The 21,933-nt window shown below is 36.0% G+C and overlaps 2 protein-coding genes across 3 annotated transcripts in view; both read right to left on the bottom strand.

The window, feature by feature from the left end:
* The window catches only part of LOC130239252 (uncharacterized), a 29,417-nt gene extending 19,497 nt beyond the window's left edge, over positions 1 to 9,920 (bottom strand). For both annotated transcript variants that reach the window (XM_056470337.1, XM_056470338.1), the window contains exons 1-8: positions 9,782 to 9,920; positions 9,397 to 9,439; positions 6,657 to 6,782; positions 5,523 to 5,621; positions 2,619 to 2,840; positions 1,433 to 1,570; positions 880 to 966; positions 692 to 796 (exon numbers count right to left, since the gene is read on the bottom strand). In XM_056470337.1, coding sequence (XP_056326312.1) covers positions 692 to 796; positions 880 to 966; positions 1,433 to 1,570; positions 2,619 to 2,840; positions 5,523 to 5,621; positions 6,657 to 6,782; positions 9,397 to 9,439; positions 9,782 to 9,822 — 861 coding nt within the window. In that variant the 5' untranslated portion in view covers positions 9,823 to 9,920. The remainder of the gene's footprint in view (positions 1 to 691; positions 797 to 879; positions 967 to 1,432; positions 1,571 to 2,618; positions 2,841 to 5,522; positions 5,622 to 6,656; positions 6,783 to 9,396; positions 9,440 to 9,781) is intronic.
* A 37-nt stretch (positions 9,921 to 9,957) lies between these two features.
* Positions 9,958 to 15,846, bottom strand: LOC130239332 (proline-rich protein 2-like). Its single transcript, XM_056470437.1, has 3 exons — positions 14,975 to 15,846; positions 10,035 to 10,121; positions 9,958 to 9,969 (listed from the first exon to the last, which is right to left on the bottom strand). Exons 1-3 carry the CDS (start codon positions 15,575 to 15,577, stop codon positions 9,958 to 9,960), a joined length of 702 nt encoding a protein of 233 aa, XP_056326412.1. The 5' UTR covers positions 15,578 to 15,846.
* Positions 15,847 to 21,933: the final 6,087 nt, after the last annotated feature.

The following is a 21,933-nucleotide window of genomic DNA, read 5'->3' as shown; positions in this document are numbered from 1 at the left end:
CACTATCATTAATCTGCAGTTAATCAAACCATGTTCATAGAAAGGTTACTAATGAACATATATACACAAGTATTGATGTATATAAAGCATCTGTTTTGTGAGAGTGCTTCTCATATGATCTGTGAACAGCTTTACTTTGACATTTCCTCGAGCGAGAATGACATTGACTGAAACTTTGTCGTACACCACGCCCACCATTGGTACCCTTTTGGCAGTGGAAACGCAAGCCTCATAAAGGTGACCCACACTGTACCGTACTGTACCACTCGGTGAAAATAGGCCAATAGAATAGGCCAATAGTGTGAGAAATTAACTGCAGTTGAACTTGTTGCAAAATTAAAAAGGAAATACCCAAAATCACATACGGTCCCATCATGACAAACACCACCTGTTGTTTCATGAATCGCCAGAGGAAACTAGCATCGAATGTTATAACGTCAATTATGTACTATACATGTACGAATTATGTACAATAACATGTAAAATGGGATCATGAAAGAAACATTCAGAAAACAACTCATTTAAAAACCGTAATCATATTATTGTCTTAATCAGATTATGGCAGATAATTAGATTACTAGTATCCATGTAAACAGTCATTAAAGCCACCCTCAGCATTTACATAAATAACTCTGAAACTCTTCATATGTTAGTGAAACACTATTCAGGCTGTGGGAATATAAAAGCTTACCTCTTTATCTTGAGTTGAGCTTTCCTTTGAGGCGATTCTGATGACCGTTCCCTCATATTTCTCACTGCTTATACTGCAGTTCGCCTCGGTGGTCACAGGCTTCCACTAGAAACATGTGAACATTTTTTTTGTGTTTTCTACAACTGGACAACCATTAAAAATGAAGTCCTTTTAATAGTCTAAAATACCTTGTCATTGCCTTTTGCTTGCTGATTGAAGGTCACAGAGCCCTCAGGAAGCTTTTTCAGCCGGACAGCCTTCTTTGTGTCATCCACCTTCAACACATACAATACACAAATTATGAAGCTACCCAAACAACTTATCAAAACATTGTTCTCCCATTTCTAAGGAGATAATTATCTCACGTTTTTAGAAGCAAAGATGTGATAAATCGCTGTATGAATGTTGTAATGTTTAAATTATTTTCTATTTAAATTCATGAAGGTCATGTAAGCATCAGGAAGATCTCAGCATCTCATATCGCAAAGGACGTGTACTGTCATTTCCAAGTCTTATGAGTTTGTTCTTCTGAAGTAACTTGCCAAGAACGCAAGCATTTTCTGCGTTCTTGGTATTGAGAAAAACACCTATGCCTTCGCTTCACTTTTAAAATGAAACACGCAATGAAACTACTAATGAAAATTCAGTCCATGATCATATAAATGCAAGACTTGCGGCTCTGATTTCCAAACAACGAAAAAGACTTTAAGAGCCACAGAAACCCCGAATAATGTTACTTACAGTAAAAATAGTGAGCTCCACTTCATCCATGACATTCAGCTCCGCATCTGTTAAACTGTCAGCAGCAGAGGCTGCCAGGTTATCATGTTTCTCTGTCATGATGGTCAGGTTTCCGTCAGTCTTGCTCATGATCACACCCTAAGGATAAAATAAAATACATTTTCAGAAGCAAGCATTGTTTGTCTGTGTAAAAATAATGTGATAAATCCCATTATCATCGCTAATTATGTATTTATATGCATTTGCTGTCAATGTTTAACCGGCAAAGCTTTAAAACTAATGAAACTTGGCTACTTTTGTCAAAATGAATGAGTTTCATGAGTATAACTACCACTAAAAAAGCAGGGGGGAAAACTTTATAAAAACACCTGCGTGCGTGTGGAAATTACCTGCGCTTCTTCTGTTGAACACAAATGAAGATATTTTGAAAAAAGCTGGAAACATGTAACCATTGACTTCCATATTATTTGTTTTTTTCTACTACGGAAATCAATGATTACAGGTTTCCAGCTTTCTTCAAGATATCTTCCTTTGTGTTCAACAAAAGAAAGACACTTAAAGGTTTGGAAGCAATTGAGGTTAGAGTAAATAATGAGTCAAGTTTTATTTTTGGGTGAACTTTAACATTGGATGTGAGTTTATGTTGTGTTGTACAATATGTTGCACTATTCTGAGCACGATACTACAATATTCCTTCAATATAGACTGATCAAATATGGGACACTCTGTTCCCCCACTGTCAACTCGGAAAGTCTGGAATGATATACATTTTATTATCAATATTAGTTTCCTTTTTTTTTACGTGTATGTATGTATGTATATATGTGTAGGCATACGTGTATGGATTTATCAATCCCGTGGTTGCGGTAGGAGAGGGGTAATGTACTGCTTTGAAATGTAAAAACTCAAACAAACAAACAAACAAACAAACAAACAAACACACATATATATATATATATATATATATATATATATATATATATATATATATATATATATATATATATATATATATATATATATATATATATATATATATATGTTTTAAATAAGATCGCAGAGATATTCTAATATTCCACGATCAAAAATCACCATTGCACAATCACCTAGGTCAAACCTCATGCCTTCAGAAAAAGCGGTCCTTCATTCTCACAAAAAAATTAGTGTTTTATGATGTGAAGCTTACCATCTCCCTGAATTCTTTGGTGAGCTGAAAAGTGTCCGGTATTTTTGGTTTGATGTTTGTGGCTCTTTGCTCCATGGTGATAACATTGGTCAGCAACTGGAACTCCACACGATCATACAGCAGCAGAGTTACATTGGTGTCCGCTTTACTGTAGGGCAGTTTAATGGGATCCGTTGAGATGATAGTCCTGATGCATCCCAGATTAGTCTCCTTGGCACCATCCTTTAAATACACATAGAAGGAGATTTAATGCTTCTACTGTCCTCAGAATTGAGTGAATCAATATTTTTTTCTTCTGTTTGATACGATGGCTGAGAACACTTAACATGCTGCAATTAAAAACACACATGTAATTACAAAAATGCTAGTAAAAAAAGAAAATATCCTCATCGGTTTGATCGGTTTAGTGTTTGTATAAACACTATAAATGAGGACTTCTGTCCTTCTCAATCCCCAGGTCTGAATGCAGACACAATGGATAGCAGTGCAGCAGGTCTCTTGCCCTGTCTACTTCAACCATTGGCCCTGCCGGTAATCTGGAGGATTTTGAACATAGGCGAACACAGCAGCAAGGATATGCGATGTGTCTAAATGGGAACAAACTCAACTGATAAAAGACAAAAGTACGCCATTCTCCAATTTTCGTACAACTCTCTCGACAAAAATGCTTGCAGCACACAAACAGCTTTGCTGTATCGGCCCTGACAGCGTCGCAGGGAAAAACATGCAACAAACCCCGTGGCTCATGGAAACAAACACATACAACCCTTCATGAACGGCTAAATACAGCGTGCAGTATGCGGAGCAAATTCGCGCTACGTCACCGTCACCATTTTGAACCTGCCCCCCCAAATTATTTTCAACCCGGAAGATTAAATTAGCTGAAAAAAGCTCAAAATTATCCAGTTTTCCCCACAATTAAAGCTAACAGGTGTTAACATTGACTGATGCTCAACACGCACAAATCTGTTAAAATCCCCCCCCAAAAAAGTACTCGAGGGTTTATTGAACCTTTACACCAATGTGAGGATCTTTTCCTTATTTGCTGGTGTTTTGAGATATATCCAGCTGCAGAACCGCAGAACCACACACGTTTCAGGCACACACAATCTAGCACACACGATTTAGGCAAACCATATAAGGTAACTAACTAACTAACTCCTTAGCATTATCGCCACCTATGGAATTTCACAAATATGGTTTCCCATTTCAGTCATTATTATTATATCGTAACGATCATTTTAACAACTCTGCAGTTTCTGAACTCAAATTATGTAAATAAAAATAATTGGTTAAAGACACTTAGGACTTTATTCACGTGTCCACATACACAAAGAACACATAATAGACCGTCTAATTGTAGGATTAAGTGTAATAAACTAATTCAGGATCTTGGTACTATCATACTTGGTTAAAAATCACTTTGTTGTAAAATATAAAAAGCAAACAATAATGTGTCAAATTAAAATGAATTACTATAGTTAATCATTTAAACAATATATAATATAGTTATAAACTGATTATCTGATTATAAACTACTATCTTTTACTAAACGGGCACAGCTGTTAGTTATATATATATATATATATATATATATATATATATATATATATATATATATATATATATATATAAACTTATTATTATTTTTAAAATTAAATATTAATAGTTCATTTGTTTCTATTGCTAAATTTTGGTTTAAAAACAATATATTGCTTACTAAAAATAATTACAGTATTTTATGTGGGAAATCATTAATTAAAAAGTTATTAGAAAATTAAGCAAATACACTATTAAATCGCTTGAGTAAAATATTAATATAGTGTTATACATTACATGTAAAAGATTTTTATTACATATAAAGATGTATTATTGCCTATATTAACTTGCTATTATTTCCTTCATTATAAATGAATCCATTATATAAATCAAACCTGTCCAATTTAGATCTTTCAGCAAGGCCAGCAAACGAGTATCGGAGATATTGACTCTGTCAGATAATAATGACTGATCATCTATGATGACTGACAGAAAACTGTTCAGTCTATTATATTGAATGGCGATCGGAAACAACGCTCCTTATTCGCCCGTCTCGATCGTAATATTTGTGAAATAAAGTAAACACTATTGTTTATTGTGTACAATATTTATTAACCATATATATCAAAATATATCGATGACGATGTCCAAGAAGACGTTATTAACATTAACATCCGCCGTAACCATATATGGTATGCCTAGATTGTGTGTGCCTAAAACGTGTGTGGTTCTGCGGGCCTGCAGCTGGATATTATTGGGTGTTTTTTGTAATTGCATGCGTTTTATGAAATTGCAGAATGTTATGCTCTCTCAGCCACCGTAGTTTGATCAATAAAAACAGTTGAAATTGACTACAGTTCCCTTTTTTATGGGGGGGGGGGGGGGGGGGGGGGGGGGGGGGGGGTGGGGGGGGGGGTGGGGGGGGGTATCTTAAAGCCAAAAGGTTGCAACGTTAAATGAAAACGGTTTTGTGGCATGTCAGGGATTTGAAGTTAAACAAACATTTTCCAAGAGTGGCGATTCCATAATTTCTCCAAGGGCTTCAATTCAATTCAAGTGTATTTGTATAGCGCTTTTTACAATCATTATTGTTTCAAAGCAGCTTTACAAAAGGAGCGCATTATTGCATTACTATCAAATTAAGTTAAAGGTGCAATCAAGTATAAGTTATTATATATAAACATATTTAACCTGCAGTTTTATAGCATACATGTACGTTTAATGAAGTGTATTTGTGTTTTCATGTGTATGTGTTGGCCTTAAAGTCCTCGATGGTTGGCATCTGCTCTCCTGTATGAACTTGGATGATGGATAAGGTCTTGACATTCATTTTATGATAAAAGTACTACTGCGGCTTTTACTCACATCATAAAGGGAGGTGATAACGACGCCTTCATACACCGTACTGTCAATGTCATCAGTTCCTCCTGGTGCCACTTTTACATCGACCGCACATTCTTTGCCCTGATATCACAAGGAGTTAAAGCACATAAACATTTCCAACATCTAAAATGCTTCATTGAATGGACTCACAATGCATAAACAAATCCTAATACATGAACAACATCCAGTGAGGGAAAATAAATATTAAACACATCATGTTTTTTTCTGGGATTAATATTTCTAAAGGAGCTGTTGACATGGAATTGAACCAGATTTTGGTAAAAACCCAAATAATACAAACAAAAATAAAACAAAAAATCTGAGTAATATTATGTACTATTATTATGTAATATTATGATATGTAATATAATATGAGTAATATAAATTATGTGTAAAAACAATGAAACAACACACGGAGAAAATACTGAACTACTGAAACGTATTTGATACTTTATATAAAAGGCTTATTTGGTGATGGCAGCTTAAAGACACCTCTCATATGGAGAATGAAGTCACATGTGTTGCTCAGGTGCCAGGTTGCTCAGGACTTCAACAGAGAGTCAAAATTTTGATGCTTCTGTGGGTCTCGTCTATCAAATCTGATCTTTATTTTGTATTTTCTATTGGATTCGAGTCAGATGATTGGCTGGGCCATTCTACAGCTTGATTTTCTTTCTCTGAAAGCATTTAAGAGTTTGCTTGGCTGTGTTTTGGCGAAATGTCTTGCTGAAATGTCCACCCCGAATTAATCTTCATCCTCCTGTTAATGTAGAGGTTGGACTGAAGCAGCTAACATTAATTTACAACGAGCAAGTGTAGAGGGTAGCTGAAGGACTACTGAGAGATTTCAGCTGCTGTCTGGACTTTCACTGCCTTCCTACATCACCTTCCTTTCTTCATGTGTTCAATACTTTTTCACCTGCGTCATTAAATTTTATTACACATAACTTTATTTGTAAACTAATTAATAATGTTTTTCTAGGCATATATAGATTTCTTTGGCTGTTATCAACAGCCGCGAAAAAAATTAAAGTCAACGGCACCTTCAGAAATATGTTTTCTGAAAAAAATTGTGACGTGTTAAATACTTATTTCCCCCTCACTGTAAACACCTACCAAGTTTCTCACTACAGTGAAATGCACTTTAACCCCAGGCACCAAGAGGGTTCGCTTTCCAATAAAGGCCTCGAAAACGAAGGAAAATTTCTTCAAATCCTCCCGCTCAATGAAACCACAGTTATTCTAAAGGGGAAAGAGAGAGAGTTTTGAGTTTATTGCCATATCAACTTCTCTGGCTGTGCAAACAGATCAAGTTTACAACACTTCATAAACATTAATTTTCTATAATTATAAAAATATTTCAACAATAAAAAGTCAAAAGTGCTTTGTGCAATGGAGAGGACGTTATTTATTTTCAGTAATTAAAAAAATTCTATGCATTTCTCCAAGTTATTCATGTTGCAGGCTTGTAATCGCTAGTTTTGAACATGCATTGATCATGTCTACGAATATGATACATTAAAGATGCATATAAAGCAGCTACTGATACTGATATGATTCACCTCTATCAAGATGAAATACGATCCGATTTCATTTCAATGCAGTCATTAAAATACATTAATGCATATTACATTTACATTTAGTCATTTAGCAGACGCTTTTATCCAAAGCGACTTACAATAGTGACAAAAAATATATATATATTATTAGTTATTATTATTAGTTAATTATTAGAAATGCAATGGAGAGAAAAAAAACATGATCACTTCTTTAATTTCTTCAACTGTCAGGCTAAGCCGAGTTCCTCTTGATGGAGTGACTTTATTAGTATGATTATTTTAATCAGTATTTAATCTTTGATTTGATTTTGATTAGTGAACAAAGTTAATCATTACCTAATTTAGCGATGTGTTCAGTTCAAGTGTCTCCTTCCTCTGTCTCTGTGTGTCAAATCTCTATTTTCAGGATCTATCAAGTCAGGTCAGAGGTCATGGAGATGTCTTGACATGAACTGGACTATTACCGGATTGGTTTCCTTGGTATTTGTCTATGTCATATGTTAATTATATTTAAGTAAATTCCTTTGTATGATGCATGATAGACTTTCTATTTTAATAAAACGTTTGGATGGCCGTTTGCCTGAATGGGTAGCTACACATGAAATAAGTCAAATTAACACCTGTTTAAAAAAAGATTTTAAAAAAAGGCCTAAAATGTTGTTTTTGAGACTTTTTAAGACCCTGCAGACACCCCGATGTAGATTGTGGCAGTTTTGATAAGAGGGCTGAGAGTACAAGAAACAGCCTTGAGTATAGAACAGATTGTGCTTTGTGTGTGCGTTATATGCTTCCAGTGATCATTCTTACAGGTCTGAGGTCAGCTCTGTATAGCCTGCTGGCTTTCTGGCCCTGTGCTACAGTATCTATATCCTATGTTTACCAAAACCCAACTGCACATCTGCATTCCTATTTGGACATTGCCTATCTTTGCTTTAACCAATCAGGTTAAAGCTCCTATATGGATGACTATGCAGGGTTGATAAGATTATTCTGCTCATAGAGGCTGCATTTATATAATAGAAAATACAATAAATACCGTGAAAGTGTGAAATTGTATAGCAATATTAAATAAATAAAACTGTATTAAATCCTGAGGTTTAAAGCTGAATTTTAAGCACTATTAGTCTTCAGTGTCACATAATCATCAAATGTTCTAGTATCATGATGTGCTCAATAAAAAGTTCAAGAGAGAAGCTAAATCCATTTATAATATAAATAAAAAAAATAACGCAAATAAAAGCTTCTATTTTGAACTTTGAAACATTGCCTGGTCTGATGAGCCTCAATTTCTGCTGCAACATTCAGATGGTAGGGTCAGAATTTGGCATCAACAACATGAAAGCATGGATCCATCCTGCCTTGTATCAACGGTTCAGGCTGGTGGTGGTGGTGTAATGGTGGGGGGATATTTCTAGGTAAACTTTGGGCTCATTAGTACCAATTGAGCATCCTATCAACACCACAGCCTACCCGAGTATTGTTGCTGACCATGTCCATCCCTTTATGACCACAGTGTACCCATCTTCTGATGGCTACTTCCAGCAGGATAACGCACCATGTCATAAAGCGTGAACCATCCCAGACTGGTTTCTTGAACATGACAATGAGTTCACTGTACTCAAATGGCCTCCACAGTCACCAGGTCTCAATCCAATAGAGCACCTTTGGGATGTGGTGGAACAAGAGATTTGCATCATGGATGTGCAGCCGACAAATCTGCAGCAACTGCATGATGCAATCATGTCAATATGGACCAAAATCTCTGAGGAATTTTCCAGTACCTTGTTGAATCTATGCCACGAAGGATTGAGGCAGTTCTGAAGGCAAAAGGGGGTCCAACTCAGTACTAGTAAGGTGTACCTAATAAAGTGGCCAGTGAGTGTGAACAGCAAATCATTGTTTTATAATGATTTTTGAAGAATCATGTGACACTGAAGACTGGAGTGATGATAAAGAAAATTCAGCTTTAAATCATAAAACTAAAATTAAATGTAAAACTACATTCAATAAAACAGTTATTTAAAAAATGAATACTATTTCACAACTTTTACTGTGTTTTTGATCAAATAAATGCAAGCTTGGTGAGCAGAACTGCCTTCTTTTAAAACATTAAAACTTTTGACAAATAGTATCATGACTTTTTGGTCTGTGGACATGTTGGTGTGTGTCTTTGAACAAAATCTCTGTGAAAAAAACTGCACCATACTCTTAGGCGTAGCACAAAACCTAGGTAGGACAAACCAAAATCTTCACCTCATCGTTATTAATGATAGCAAATCAATTGTAACAATACTAACCCCAATGAAAGAAATAACTCCCAGTGAACGTCCACGTGGAGTGCTGAAACAAAAGACAGAACACTTCAATGTCAAAACAACAAAAAGCCCACAACTTTTAACAACACATTGAGAATTTACAGCTGAAGTCAGAATTATTCGCCTACCTGTGAATTTTTCCCAAATGATGTTTAATAGAGCAAGACATTTATTACAGTATTTTCTATATTTTTCTTATGGAGAAAGTTTTATTTGTTTTATTTCACTAGAAAAGCAGTTTTTTATTTTATATTTTCATTCATAAATACCATTTTAAGGTCAATATTATATTATTATTTTTATTATTATTATTATTATTATTATTATTATTATTATTATTATTATATTATTATTATTAGGAAATTACCTTGCAGACATTTTCTTAAATGCTGCTATTTTTGATGCCATCGATTTAGAAGCTTCAGTGTCTTTTGATGCCGACTGATCCTTTTTCTTCTGAGGTTGGGTTGGACAGGCAGCTCCAGGAGGAGGAGGAGGAGGAGGCTGGTTCTATTTATCAAAAAAAAAGAGAGAGCATATTTATTAGACATTACACTGCAGATCTTTGACAAAATAGCAATCATTTAGTATAGAATTGCTAGAATTAAAAATGTAAATACCTCAGGTGGCGTTTGTGCTGGTCCTGGGCCCTGGAAATCAGGTGGTGATCCAGCAAACCCTCCTCTGGCTCCAAAAGCATGATTCCCCTTGTAAATATAACAGATAAAATATTTGTTTAAATCTACATTACACTAGCCAAGTTTCCATCCACCTATTGTAATAGTAATGTAAATGCAAAGATGCTGAAAACAGAGTAAGATAAAATGATCTGATAAAATGTGCATAAACTACAATAGAAACCCAATACTACAATAGGATCACAAATCTCATGGTTTGGATCACATTATGGTTTTTTCATCACGGATCGGACCATTTTTTGGATCACGATCTCAAAAGATTAAAAACTCAATCTCTTTCTAGCATTTTTGCATTTTTCACAGACAGATTTGAATGCAGTAGGCTTGTGCCGGTATTCGGTAATGTGATAAATCACGGTAATGAATATGCACGATATTGTTATCGCGGGCACTTCAAAATACCGTGAAAAATAATAGATCCGAATTTATATTCCTTAGAACGCACCTTAGCTTATTTTCCATCAACCGCTTGAAGAAACACTGCGTATATGCTGCGCAGAACTGATGCGCACTCTGATGTAAACAATCCCCACATGTAGAAGCACTGTGTGCACGCAGTGCGCGCCGCCGCTGCCACCGCACTATAATCCTCACACGAAGAAGAAGCATGGCGGAAGGAGGAACACTGCCGACAATTTATCCCCCTTTAAAAAGGGTAAAGTCAGAGGTTTGGAAATATTTTGGGTTCCAAAAAAATGCAGAGGGATTGCTGATCGAAGACGGTTTCCCTTTGCACATTCACTTCGATATAATTGCTCAAGTTTACTTTTATATTGTGTATTGTTTTATTTATTTGTATTTAAATGTTTGAAGTACTTTTAGTTAATTAAAAAGTTATTAAAGTTACTAAGTTGACGAAACTGAAGTTTTTTGTGTTTTTTTACCTGTTTCTCTAGTAAAATTACAATATCGTGATAACACCGTATACCGTGATAAAAGCTCAATCAATTAATCGCAGCATGAAAATGTGATACCGGCACATGCCTAGAATGCAGCGATTTGAAGAATTAATAAACATATGCAAATCACCATCATTTATAATTTATGTTGTGTGGGTGTTGAGATCCCGATCTTTTAATGATTAAGCATGCAGCTTACACTGAATAGCCGCATTTCCACTATCGGGCCAGTGCGAGCCAGGGCTTTAATCGGGCCAGGTTGGGCCAATAGCCCGGGAGGTTGAGAAATGAGGCCGAAATCATGTCGCGTTTCCACTGTCGGGCTAGTTGCTCGCAGCGCGTCACGCAAACACCGCCCCCAAACGTCCCCCGAATCAAACGTCACACAACCCGTCACACAACCCGCCCACTTCAGCGGGAACAAAAAACTCAAATTATAACCACAAACACAACCTGGCATCACTACGAGAGCTGGAAGATGGAGAACACTGAAGCGATTGCTTTTTTTTACTGTTTGTGGTCTGTTGGTGTAAGGCCAGACAGCGATCCCTGGATAAGGACATTCGAGTTCGGCGGCATTTACTTCGAACACAGATTTTGGCTGCAAGGCTAGCGCGATAGCAAAACAAATGTAAGGGAAGAAAGCATCTTGTCTCTTTACCTGACAGGAAAACTCCGCCTTTGTACGTAACCCCGCCCCGAAGCCCCAGTTGGCCCACCTTGGCCCAAGGTATTCGGCGGGCCGAAAAAGGCCGGACGCTGGCCCCAAGGAAGCCCCGCTTTGGCCCGATTACGCCCCGGAAGTGATAGGGGAAACGCGACTGGCCTTGGCTCGCCCTGGCTTGCTCGCTTTAGGCGCGATAGTGGAAACGCGGCTAATGTATTAATGCAGGCTAAACAAATAGTGACAGAAAACACCTTTAATAATCCTAATAAACCCAGCACATCCTGAATAACCTACCACGACTTCTTCCGTCATCATTATATTTTACAGAAAAACCTAAATGCTATCATACATGCGATTTGAATGACGTGAGAGGCGATCTCACTGTGATTGTTACAAATTTAGGATTAATCTACAAGTTTAAAAAAATGTATTAACCTAATCCCCTGGTCACATGTGTTCTGAACTGTGAGTTGTGATCCGCACGAATCACAAGCCAACCGTGATCCGTTACACCCTTATCAGAAAGTGACGATATTGTTCTCTTTGAGTTAATTAATAGAAAATGCACTTTATTAGCAAATGCTTCATGCAATATTTCAGTTTTGCTGAATCTAATTTCCATCTTTGGAACAGAAAGTCCTGTTCTTGTCTAAACTATAAAAAGATATGATGACAGACGTTTGCCTCCAATGTGAGAAAGAATACAATGGAAGCTGAGAAACAGCATTGTGATAAAATTCCTTTTTAAAAATTTAACAGAAATTTTATTATTATTATTATTATTATTATTATTATTATTATAAGAGCTGTACAATTAATCGAAAAAAGATCGCGATCTCGATTTGACCCCCTAGACAATCTTAATCCAGCATTTCTACGAGTCTGCCAATCATATTTTCAAGTTCAGGAGAGAAGCAAAGGTGGCTGCACGAGTCTTTTCATTGTTTCACATACATTGCTCAGCGACATGGACACCTCCAAATGATGTTGAAAGAGTCACATACTGTATTTATGAGGTATAATTTACCTAAAAATCTCATTTTTGTCTTCATATAATGCTGTATTCGCGGCTGGGAAATCACACAAGCGTGAGCTGCTGACCGTGACCTGTTACCAAGAAGGGGTCGGGCGCGCACCCTACTTAATGATAGACACGCGCGTCTACTTTAGTAAACAGAACCTGCATAGGCTGTGAGTAACAGATAATAAAGTTGTAAATAATATTCAGTTTGTGGCACAGAGTGATCGTTTAGGAGCCGCGCGCGAAGTATGAACAGCACTTAGCAGTGAAAATGAAACCGAAAGCGTGCACATCATTTAAATAATCATATCGCATTTTACAGTTATGATTGCGACAAGCAATTTTGACTGATTTTACCAGTGAATAAAATGGTCTAATAATGTTGTCAATGACAGATTGCAAGCATATATCTCAAACATAAATCAACATCAGAATTATTATAAGTAGAATAGAATTATTAATAGAAACCAGTAGACCTACACATAATATTATTATTGTTGTTTTACCATATGTTTGAGAAAAAAACAATAATAATTGCCGACTCATATTAACCTTTATTTTACATCTACAAAATCGTGATCTTTATTTTAAGCAAAAAAAAAAAAAACAAACAAAAAAAAACGTAATTCTCATTTTAGCCAGAATCGTGCAGCTCTAATTATTATTATTTGATGTGCGCAAAATTTTACTTTGTTCAAATAACCCGTTTCAAACTATTGTGACACTATGTATAATGTTGCAATGCTCCTTCAGAAGTCTTCAGTAGATTTATAGGAAGCTGAATCTACACAGTAAAAAACAAAACACTGAATGAATAACTTGTTACACTAACTGTAAGACATTTTAATAGTAGAAAAGTTGAAAAATTTGTTGAAGTTCTCACTCTTTCACTGTGTATTAAATTTTACATCACAATTCAAGACTGCACAATATGTGCAGACTTGACTGCGAATATATAGTGTTCGAGTATATATAACAAATGTGCAAATATATAACATTCAAGTATATATAACAAATTTGCGAATATATAACGTGCGAGTATATATAACAAATGTGCGAAAATATAGTGTTCGAGTATATATAACAAATGAGCGAATATATAATGTTCGAGTATATATAACAAATGTGCGAATATATAACGTTTGAGTATTTGTAACAAATGTGCAAATATATAACGTTCGAGTATATATAACAAATGTGCGAATATAAAATGTTCGAGTATATATAACAAGTGTGCGAATATATAATATTCGAGTATATATAACAAATGTGCGAATATATAACGTTCGAGTATATATAACAAATGTGCGAATATATAACGTTCGAGTATATATAACAAATGTTCGAATATATAGTGTTTGAGTATATATAACAAATATGCGAATATATAACATTTGAGTACATATAACAAATGTACGAATATATAATATTCGAGTATATATAACAAATGTGCGAATATATAGTGTTCGAGTATATATAACAAATATGCGAATATATAACGTTCGAGTATATATATAACAAATGTGCGAATATATAACGTTCGAGTATATATAACAAATGTTCGAATATATAGTGTTTGAGTATATATAACAAATATGCGAATATATAGCATTTGAGTACATATAACAAATGTACGAATATATAATATTCGAGTATATATAACAAATGTGCGAATATATAGTGTTCGAGTATATATAACAAATTTGCGAATATATAGTGTTCGAGTATATATAACAAATATTAGTCAGAATTTAACTCATTTAAGTGTGTCAATCTTGAGCAATTACTGTGCTGAACATTTTGGTACGGGTCTTATTGTATAATTTCATGTTTTAATTTTTAATTCTTATGTATGGTTAATTGTTTTTAAATACAGACATTAAGCCTTGTGCAACATAAAGGGAATATATTTATGTCTATCTGACATATTTTTGGCTCAAACTGTAACAGGAGCAAATAATTTAATTGGTTTGAAACCGAATGTCTAATGAATGTCAAACGTCAAACTAACTTTACCGCGGTATGTGACCGTGTATAACCAACTTTACCTTAGCTTTAACGTCGTCTAGTGTTGAAGCTGTACAATATTGAGGTAAAATTGGTTTATATTCGCATATTTGTTCATTTTTCAACTGTGACAACTTGACTACTAGTGATATAAGTTAGTTTACCACGCTACTCAGCTTGAACAAAGATTAATTGTATATAATTGGTTCTTCAACGAAGACTACAGTGGTTAACTTAATGACGTTAAATAAGGTTCTCAAACACTTACATACGGATCCATTGGTGGCACAAAATGCGGGTCTCTTGGACCGTGATGCTCCATCTGGTCGAATCCAGGGATCATCATTTGGAAACCAGGCCCATCGTCAAACTCAGAGGGGTGAAAGTTTGGACGTCTTCCCCGAAAGTCCGGCGGACAGAAATCTGGACGTCTGTCGTAAAACTCAGGCGGGCCGAAGTCTTGAGGTCTGTCAACAAACTCCGGAGGTCCACATTCAAGCTCTGGGCGAAAAAAACGCGGACCTGGTGGTCTGTTCCCAAACTCTGGATGAAAGTGTGGATCACCGGGACCATCGAACGGCGGTCTGAATTCATCTCTGCCGGGAAAACCCATTGGGTGGAAAGGCTCATTCCCCATAAACCGCTCCTCTCCTTCCATGTGATCCATCATCATCCTCATTCTGGGGGGTTGCGGTCCGAAGTCGGGATGGGGTCCTGGAAACCTCGGTCCGGGTGGGCCCATCGGGCGAAACCCGCCTTGTGGAGGAGGATGTCTGGGTGGACGGGGGCCTGGTCCTGTGGGACGCATGCCAGGATGTGGTCCAGTTCCTGGAGATTGAAGTTGTCCCTTTCGTTTGCGGTTTTTGCCCATTTCTCAACAGTTATCAGTGAACGTTAGTGCTGTGTGCAACAGCAGCTAACGTTAGCAGGCCGGATGAACCGTGCCACCACTACGTTACTTTGCGCGTGCTCGCTTAACAGTACAGTTTACATCGGATTAAATTGATCAATTATACCCTAATAATGTTTTGATAAATTCCATATGAGTCGTGAGCCAATCACCCAACGCTTAAACACAACAGCATGGACTCATTTCATCTTAACACGAGCAGAAAACAATCCAAATGGCTAGCGGATGTGATGAAGCCGATTCAAAATAAGAGTCATCAAAAAGCAGAACAGAAAATGTTGTTATTTCTCTTCTTGACATTTTTAACTTTGCTCTTTTTGTGGTTTAAGCTCTTATCAGCAAAAAAAAAAAAAACTCCCTTATATTGCACAAGACTTACTTTAAGATAAAATTATGTAGTATTTTGCACTTTTACTATGGCTGGGGTCAAATATTGAGAAAATCTTTCGTTCTTTGCACAAGGCTTTGTTTTTCATTCATTCATTCATTTTCTTTTCAGCTTAGTCCCTTTATTAATCTAGGGTCGCCACAGCGGCAGGAACCGCCAACTCATCCAGCTTATGCTTTATGCAGTGGATGTCCTTCCAGCTGCAACCCAGTACTGGGAAACATCCATACACACTCCCCAGCAAGCAAAATTCATGTGTCTCAAATCCGGCCCACACCAGACACTTACATCCAGCCCACATACCGCATGGAATGATGGCACTTGGGCGGTCCGCTCCTGTTTGCCAGATCTGGGCCACAATTAAGCCAATATCACATGAGCCAGAATTCAACCAAATGAACCAGGACTGACCCTATTCTGGGCCACAGTTTGCTTTTATTCTGGCCTAGATCTGGCCCACACCAGACACTTACATCTGGACCACATACTGAATGGAATGATGGCTCTAGGGCGGTCCGCTCCTGTTTGTCAGATCTGGGCCACAAATAAGCCAAAGCAATACCACATATCAGCCAGAATTCAACCAAATGAACCAGAACTGACTCTATTCTGGGCCACAGTTTGCTTTTATTCTGGCCCAGATTTGGCCAACACTTGCTGGGCATGGCAAAGTACAAAAATCCCAGCATGCATTGCAGTATGAACACATTATATAGCTTATTGATGCTCCAGTTTTGATTATTTGCTGTTCATTCGGCTGTTTATGTTGACGTTGTTGATTTTGTCACTTTTAGTATCCTGTTTGTGATGTTTTGTTAATAGTCACAGTTGTTTTGAGGTTCGTACGCTGATTATTGATGTCTCTGTGAGCAGAAGTTGAACCATAGAATGCTTTTTGCTTATAAACCTTCATATTTCTGTGGCATGAGCAAGCATGTTATTACGTTACTTCTAACAATGGATTAAACATTGGTTAACATCTGTGAATTATATTATTTCATCACAGGTTGTGCCTCACTTCATTTTATTGTTTGTTTGTTTGTTTGTTTTATACTTGGCTTGTGTGCTGTAATGAATACACTTTTTAAGCAAAGTTCTTAAAAGTTAGTCGCACAAAAGGAAATATTTTATTAAGAGATTCAGGGCTATGAGCCCAACTAAAGCAAACACTTTTCTCCATGATGGTGACTTTAGTCTATGTGGTCCACATATGATAACTGGGCCACATTTGCCAAATCATCTCTGGGCCACTATAGGCTAACGACTGCATTAGCCAGAGCTAACTGTGTTGAATATTTACCAAAAGTGGACCACGTATATTTTAAAATAACTGGGCCACATTTGCCATATTTTCTCTGGGCCACATTAGGCTCACAGCCACATTAGCCAGAGCTTACTGTGTCGAATATTTACCAAAAGTGGACCACATATATTTTAAAATAACTGGGCCACATTTGCCATATTTTCTCTGGGCCACATTAGGCTCACAGCCACATTAGCCAGAGCTAACTGTGTCGAATATTTACCAAAAGTGGACCACATATATTTTAAAATAACTGGGCCACATTTGCCATATTTTCTCTAGGCCACATTAGGCTCACAGCCACATTAGCCAGAGCTAACTGTGTCGAATATTTACCAAAAGTGGACCACATATATTTTAAAATAACTGGGCCACATTTGCCATATTTTCTCTAGGCCACATTAGGCTCACAGCCACATTAGCCAGAGCTAACTGTGTCGAATATTTACCAAAAGTGGACCACATATATTTTAAAATAACTGGGCCACATTTGCCATATTTTCTCTAGGCCACATTAGGCTCACAGCCACATTAGCCAGAGCTAACTGTGTCGAATATTTACCAAAAGTGGACCACATATATTTTAAAATAACTGGGCCACATTTGCCATATTTTCTCTGGGCCACATTAGGCTCACAACCACATTGGCCAGAGCTTACTGTGCCGAATATTTACCAAAAGTGGACCACATATATTTTAAAACAACTGGGCCACATTTGCCATATTTTCTCTGGGCCACATTTGGCTCACAACCACATTGGCCAGAGCTTACTGTGCCGAATATTTACCAAAAGTGGACCACATATATTTTAAAATAACTGGGCCACATTGGCCATATTTTCTCTGGGCCACATTAGGCTCACAGCCACATTAGCCAGAGCTTACTGTGCCGAATATTTGCCAAAAGTGGCACACATATGTCTTAAGATAACTGGGCCACATTTGCACCTACACATGTGAGCCACTTCAGCTTTAGACCCAGTTTCCCCTTAAATGACTATGCCACATTTTTGCCAACTGTGGCCCACATTTGTCCTCCATCATTTGGGCCAAATTTACCAATTTCTACATGGGTCACATTAGGCTCACATTCAGATTACATTTAGTCATAAGTGGCATACTCTTTGCCTTAAATGGCCCATATATTTATTGGAATCTTTGACCACCCTTTGCCATTGTACAGGTGGGCCACTTCAGGCTCACATTAATTTTGTCTGGGCCGAAGGAAAACCACCAGTGCCGCATGACTGCCTAAAGTGGCCCCCATCCGTATGCTATCTGGGTCATTCACACACACACATACTTATACTACAGCCGATTTAGATAATTCAATTCACCTATAGCGCATGTGTTTGGACTGTGGGGTAAACCAGAGCACCCTGAGGCTGTGGAATAAGTCCCAGATGAATAAAGGGACTAAGCTGAAGGAAAATGAATGAATGAATGAATGAATGATTGAATGAAGATAATTTAAAAAGCATAAGTTCACAACTAGTTTCCCTTGAGCTCAAAAAAGTCACTATACTTCCAAAGTTATTATGTTGACTAAGGGCGAGACACAAATAAACAGACTCCTGTTTAGCCATCAGAATGACCAATTTCTATTTATTGACAAAAAATATATAATGAATGAAATTACAATACCTCAGAGAGACTGAACAAAAAATAAGAAACAAAACAAATCTAGAACACATACTAGTCTACCAAATGAAGAAGAAAAAAGAAATAAGATGGCAGAAAGTCTTTTCTAACTATTCTAAACAAAACAGAGAGAGAACATATGCAAATAAACATGGCTAGTCTCTCCTACTACTTTTCAAATGAGAACTTTAAACAAACGGTTTAACAAGAAGTAACAATTTAAAGCTTCAACAAATTATTTTGGACTTTTTAAAAAGTCAGAAAACGAAATAACAAGAATAAATTCAGAAAACCTGAGTAAATAACAGAAGCAAATAGCAAAATACAACATCCTAATGTTGCAATCTTGCCTTTTTTATTATTCAGTCCAGCGCCGAGTAGCTTCACTCCTGAACCCTGCAGGTTATTATTGTTGTTTGCGTTCAAGCTCTTTCAGACTGCTCTCTGTCTGTTCAGTTACAATCATTTAGCTTAACACAGACTTATGACATCTTTAAGAATCATCAGGCTTTATTGTTAAGTGTTAGCCATTGAACTTTATCATTCTTTAGCAATTTCACTTGTTCAATTTTAAACATTTATTTACTCTGAATATGTATATACAATAAAGCAGTTTTTGGCTTATTATACCTGTTAAAGTAACCTTTTTTCAGTTTAGTTAATGATAATACCGTATATCGTGATAAATATCATGGTAAATAGCCTATTCAAAACTTAAAAGTAAATTAAAACTAAAATGCTCAGAAATAAAAAGTAAAAGATACATTCCCGGCATCTGAAAGACATGATATGGGCTGATTCTGAGTACAAAATCAGCTGACACTTCAACAACATTTAATTAAACACTTAATTATAATTAAAAAATCCTCCAAATTGAGGAATTAAAATAACATTTTACTTTAATTCAGATTCTAGACCTGAACATTTTACAGTAAGTAAAATATAGCTATACTTTTAAAATCTTTCAGTTCAAAACTATGGGACTAGAAAACTATGCTAATCACATTTAAATGATACCAAACATGTTTAGTATATTATTTATTAAACGTCTTATAGATCTGGGATGAGCTTGACTATAGCATGGTCAAAAAAAAGCAGAGAAACATGAAGGATGAGCTCTGATCTCAATCTGCCTCCATCAAAGAAGAAGCTGATTTTTCCAAAGAGATCAAGTGTTGATTTCCAAAAACATCCTTTGTTTCCTCAGAGAGCTGCTCGCATGACATATTGACACTGACAGAAGCCTTTAATAGGGGTTCCTTCTGACATCACAAGTTAAGACTTGACTGAGGCAGGAACAGCTATTGAAAACGGTAAGGAGGAACAAGAGAAACCGATTAGTGTTAGGTGGAACAACATGGAAATGTGTGAAATGTGTATGTGACGCTGGACCATGAAACTTACAGTGACTTATGTTGCAAGGGTATATTTTTGGCAAAAGCTACACAGTGATTTTTATATGCCAAAATGATTGATCTTACTTTTATGGCAAAAATCATTACAATATTAGGATACTGTTCCATGAAGACACTTAATAAGCTTCCAACTGTAAATATATTAAAACTCTTTCTTTAGTAAAATGCATGGCTAAGCACTTAATTAAAAAAAAAACTTTAAAGGTGATTTGTTTTTTAGTATTTATAGTTTTTTTGAATGCTCAGATTCCAGATTTTAAAATAGTTGTATATCAACCAAATATTATAATGTCTTTAAAAAGTATACACACATAAATGGAAAGCTTATTAATTCAGTTTTCAGATTAGATGTAAATCTCAATTTTAAAATAAATTGACACTTCAAAGGGTCACATATTTCAGTTATCTGAGAAAAAATGATTTACATTAAATAAATAACTTAAATACATTTAGACGTGTGTTAATATTCCTACAACATATTTAGTGTTTTGAATAACATTTTAAAAATTGCATCTTTTTTCTGTTTGTGTGACTGAAGAACCCGTGACTCCTGTCGATCAATACATGCCGATGATGTTCATTGTACATTTTATTGTTAATTTATAGCTTTTTCTGGCTAGATTTTACATCCACAAATGTACATTTTCAAACAAACTCCGATACTTTTTATTTTCAGAAAAGATTTTGATATACAGTTGAAGTCAGAATTTTCGCCTTGCTGTGAATTTCTTTCTCAAAAATTTCCCAGAAGTTGTTTAACAGAGCAAGGAATTTTTCACAGTATTTTTCTATAATATTTTTTATTCTAGAGAAAGTCTTAATTGTTTTATTTCAGCTAGAATAAAAGCAGTTTAAAAATTTTTTAAAGCCATTTTAAAGTCAATATTGGCCCCTTAAAGCTATATTTTTTTGTCTACAGAACAAACCACTGTTATACAATGACTTGCCGAATTACCCTAACCTGCCTAGTTAACCTAATTAACCTAGTTAAGCCTTTAGATGCCACTTTAAGCTGTATAGAAGTGTCGTGAAGAATATCTAGTCAAATATTATTTACTGTCATCATGACAAAGATAAAAGAAATCAGTTACATTAATAATTCTGAGTTCAGCAGTATATGTGAACTCCTTAAAAGACTTATTAAGTAATTACACTGCATGTAAAACTCTTGGTGTAAATCTTTGAAACTTGCATAAACTGCAGTGATTTGTTTAGGTCATGTAGTCCTCTTTGTTCATATTATGCCTTTGCAAAAATGTGCAAAAAATGCTGATGAATGAATGCAAATGCACAAATGCTAATTTAATCTGTCAGTGAAACTTTCATTGGTTATTGCCATATATCCTCTAGTTCAGAGTTTCCCAACCCTGTTCCTGAAGGCACACCAACAGTACACATTTTCATTCTCTCCCTAATCAAACACACCTAATTAGAACATTGGAAGAGACTCCAAAACCTGAAGTTAATGGGTCAGATGAGGGAGACATCCAAAACATGAACTGTTGGTGTGCCTCCAGGAACAGGGTTGGGAAACACTGCTCTAGTTACATTTTTACAGTGTCTCTTTTTG

The sequence above is a fragment of the Danio aesculapii genome, chromosome 13 (assembly GCF_903798145.1).
Source record: "Danio aesculapii chromosome 13, fDanAes4.1, whole genome shotgun sequence".
Lineage (NCBI taxonomy): Eukaryota > Metazoa > Chordata > Actinopteri > Cypriniformes > Danionidae > Danio > Danio aesculapii.
Note: the sequence above shows the minus strand (reverse complement) of the source record. Positions and strands in the feature narration are given on the sequence as shown.

What these genes read in the sequence shown, in the direction of transcription:
- LOC130239332 (XM_056470437.1), bottom strand. Translation starts at nt 15,577, where the DNA reads ATGGGCAAAAACCGCAAACGAAAGGGACAACTTCAATCTCCAGGAACT. An exon ending in TGCCACCAATGGATCCGTAT is followed by an intron (nt 10,122 to 14,974) that starts GTAAGTGTTTGA and finishes TATATTTACAAG; the next exon opens with GGGAATCATGCTTTTGGAGC.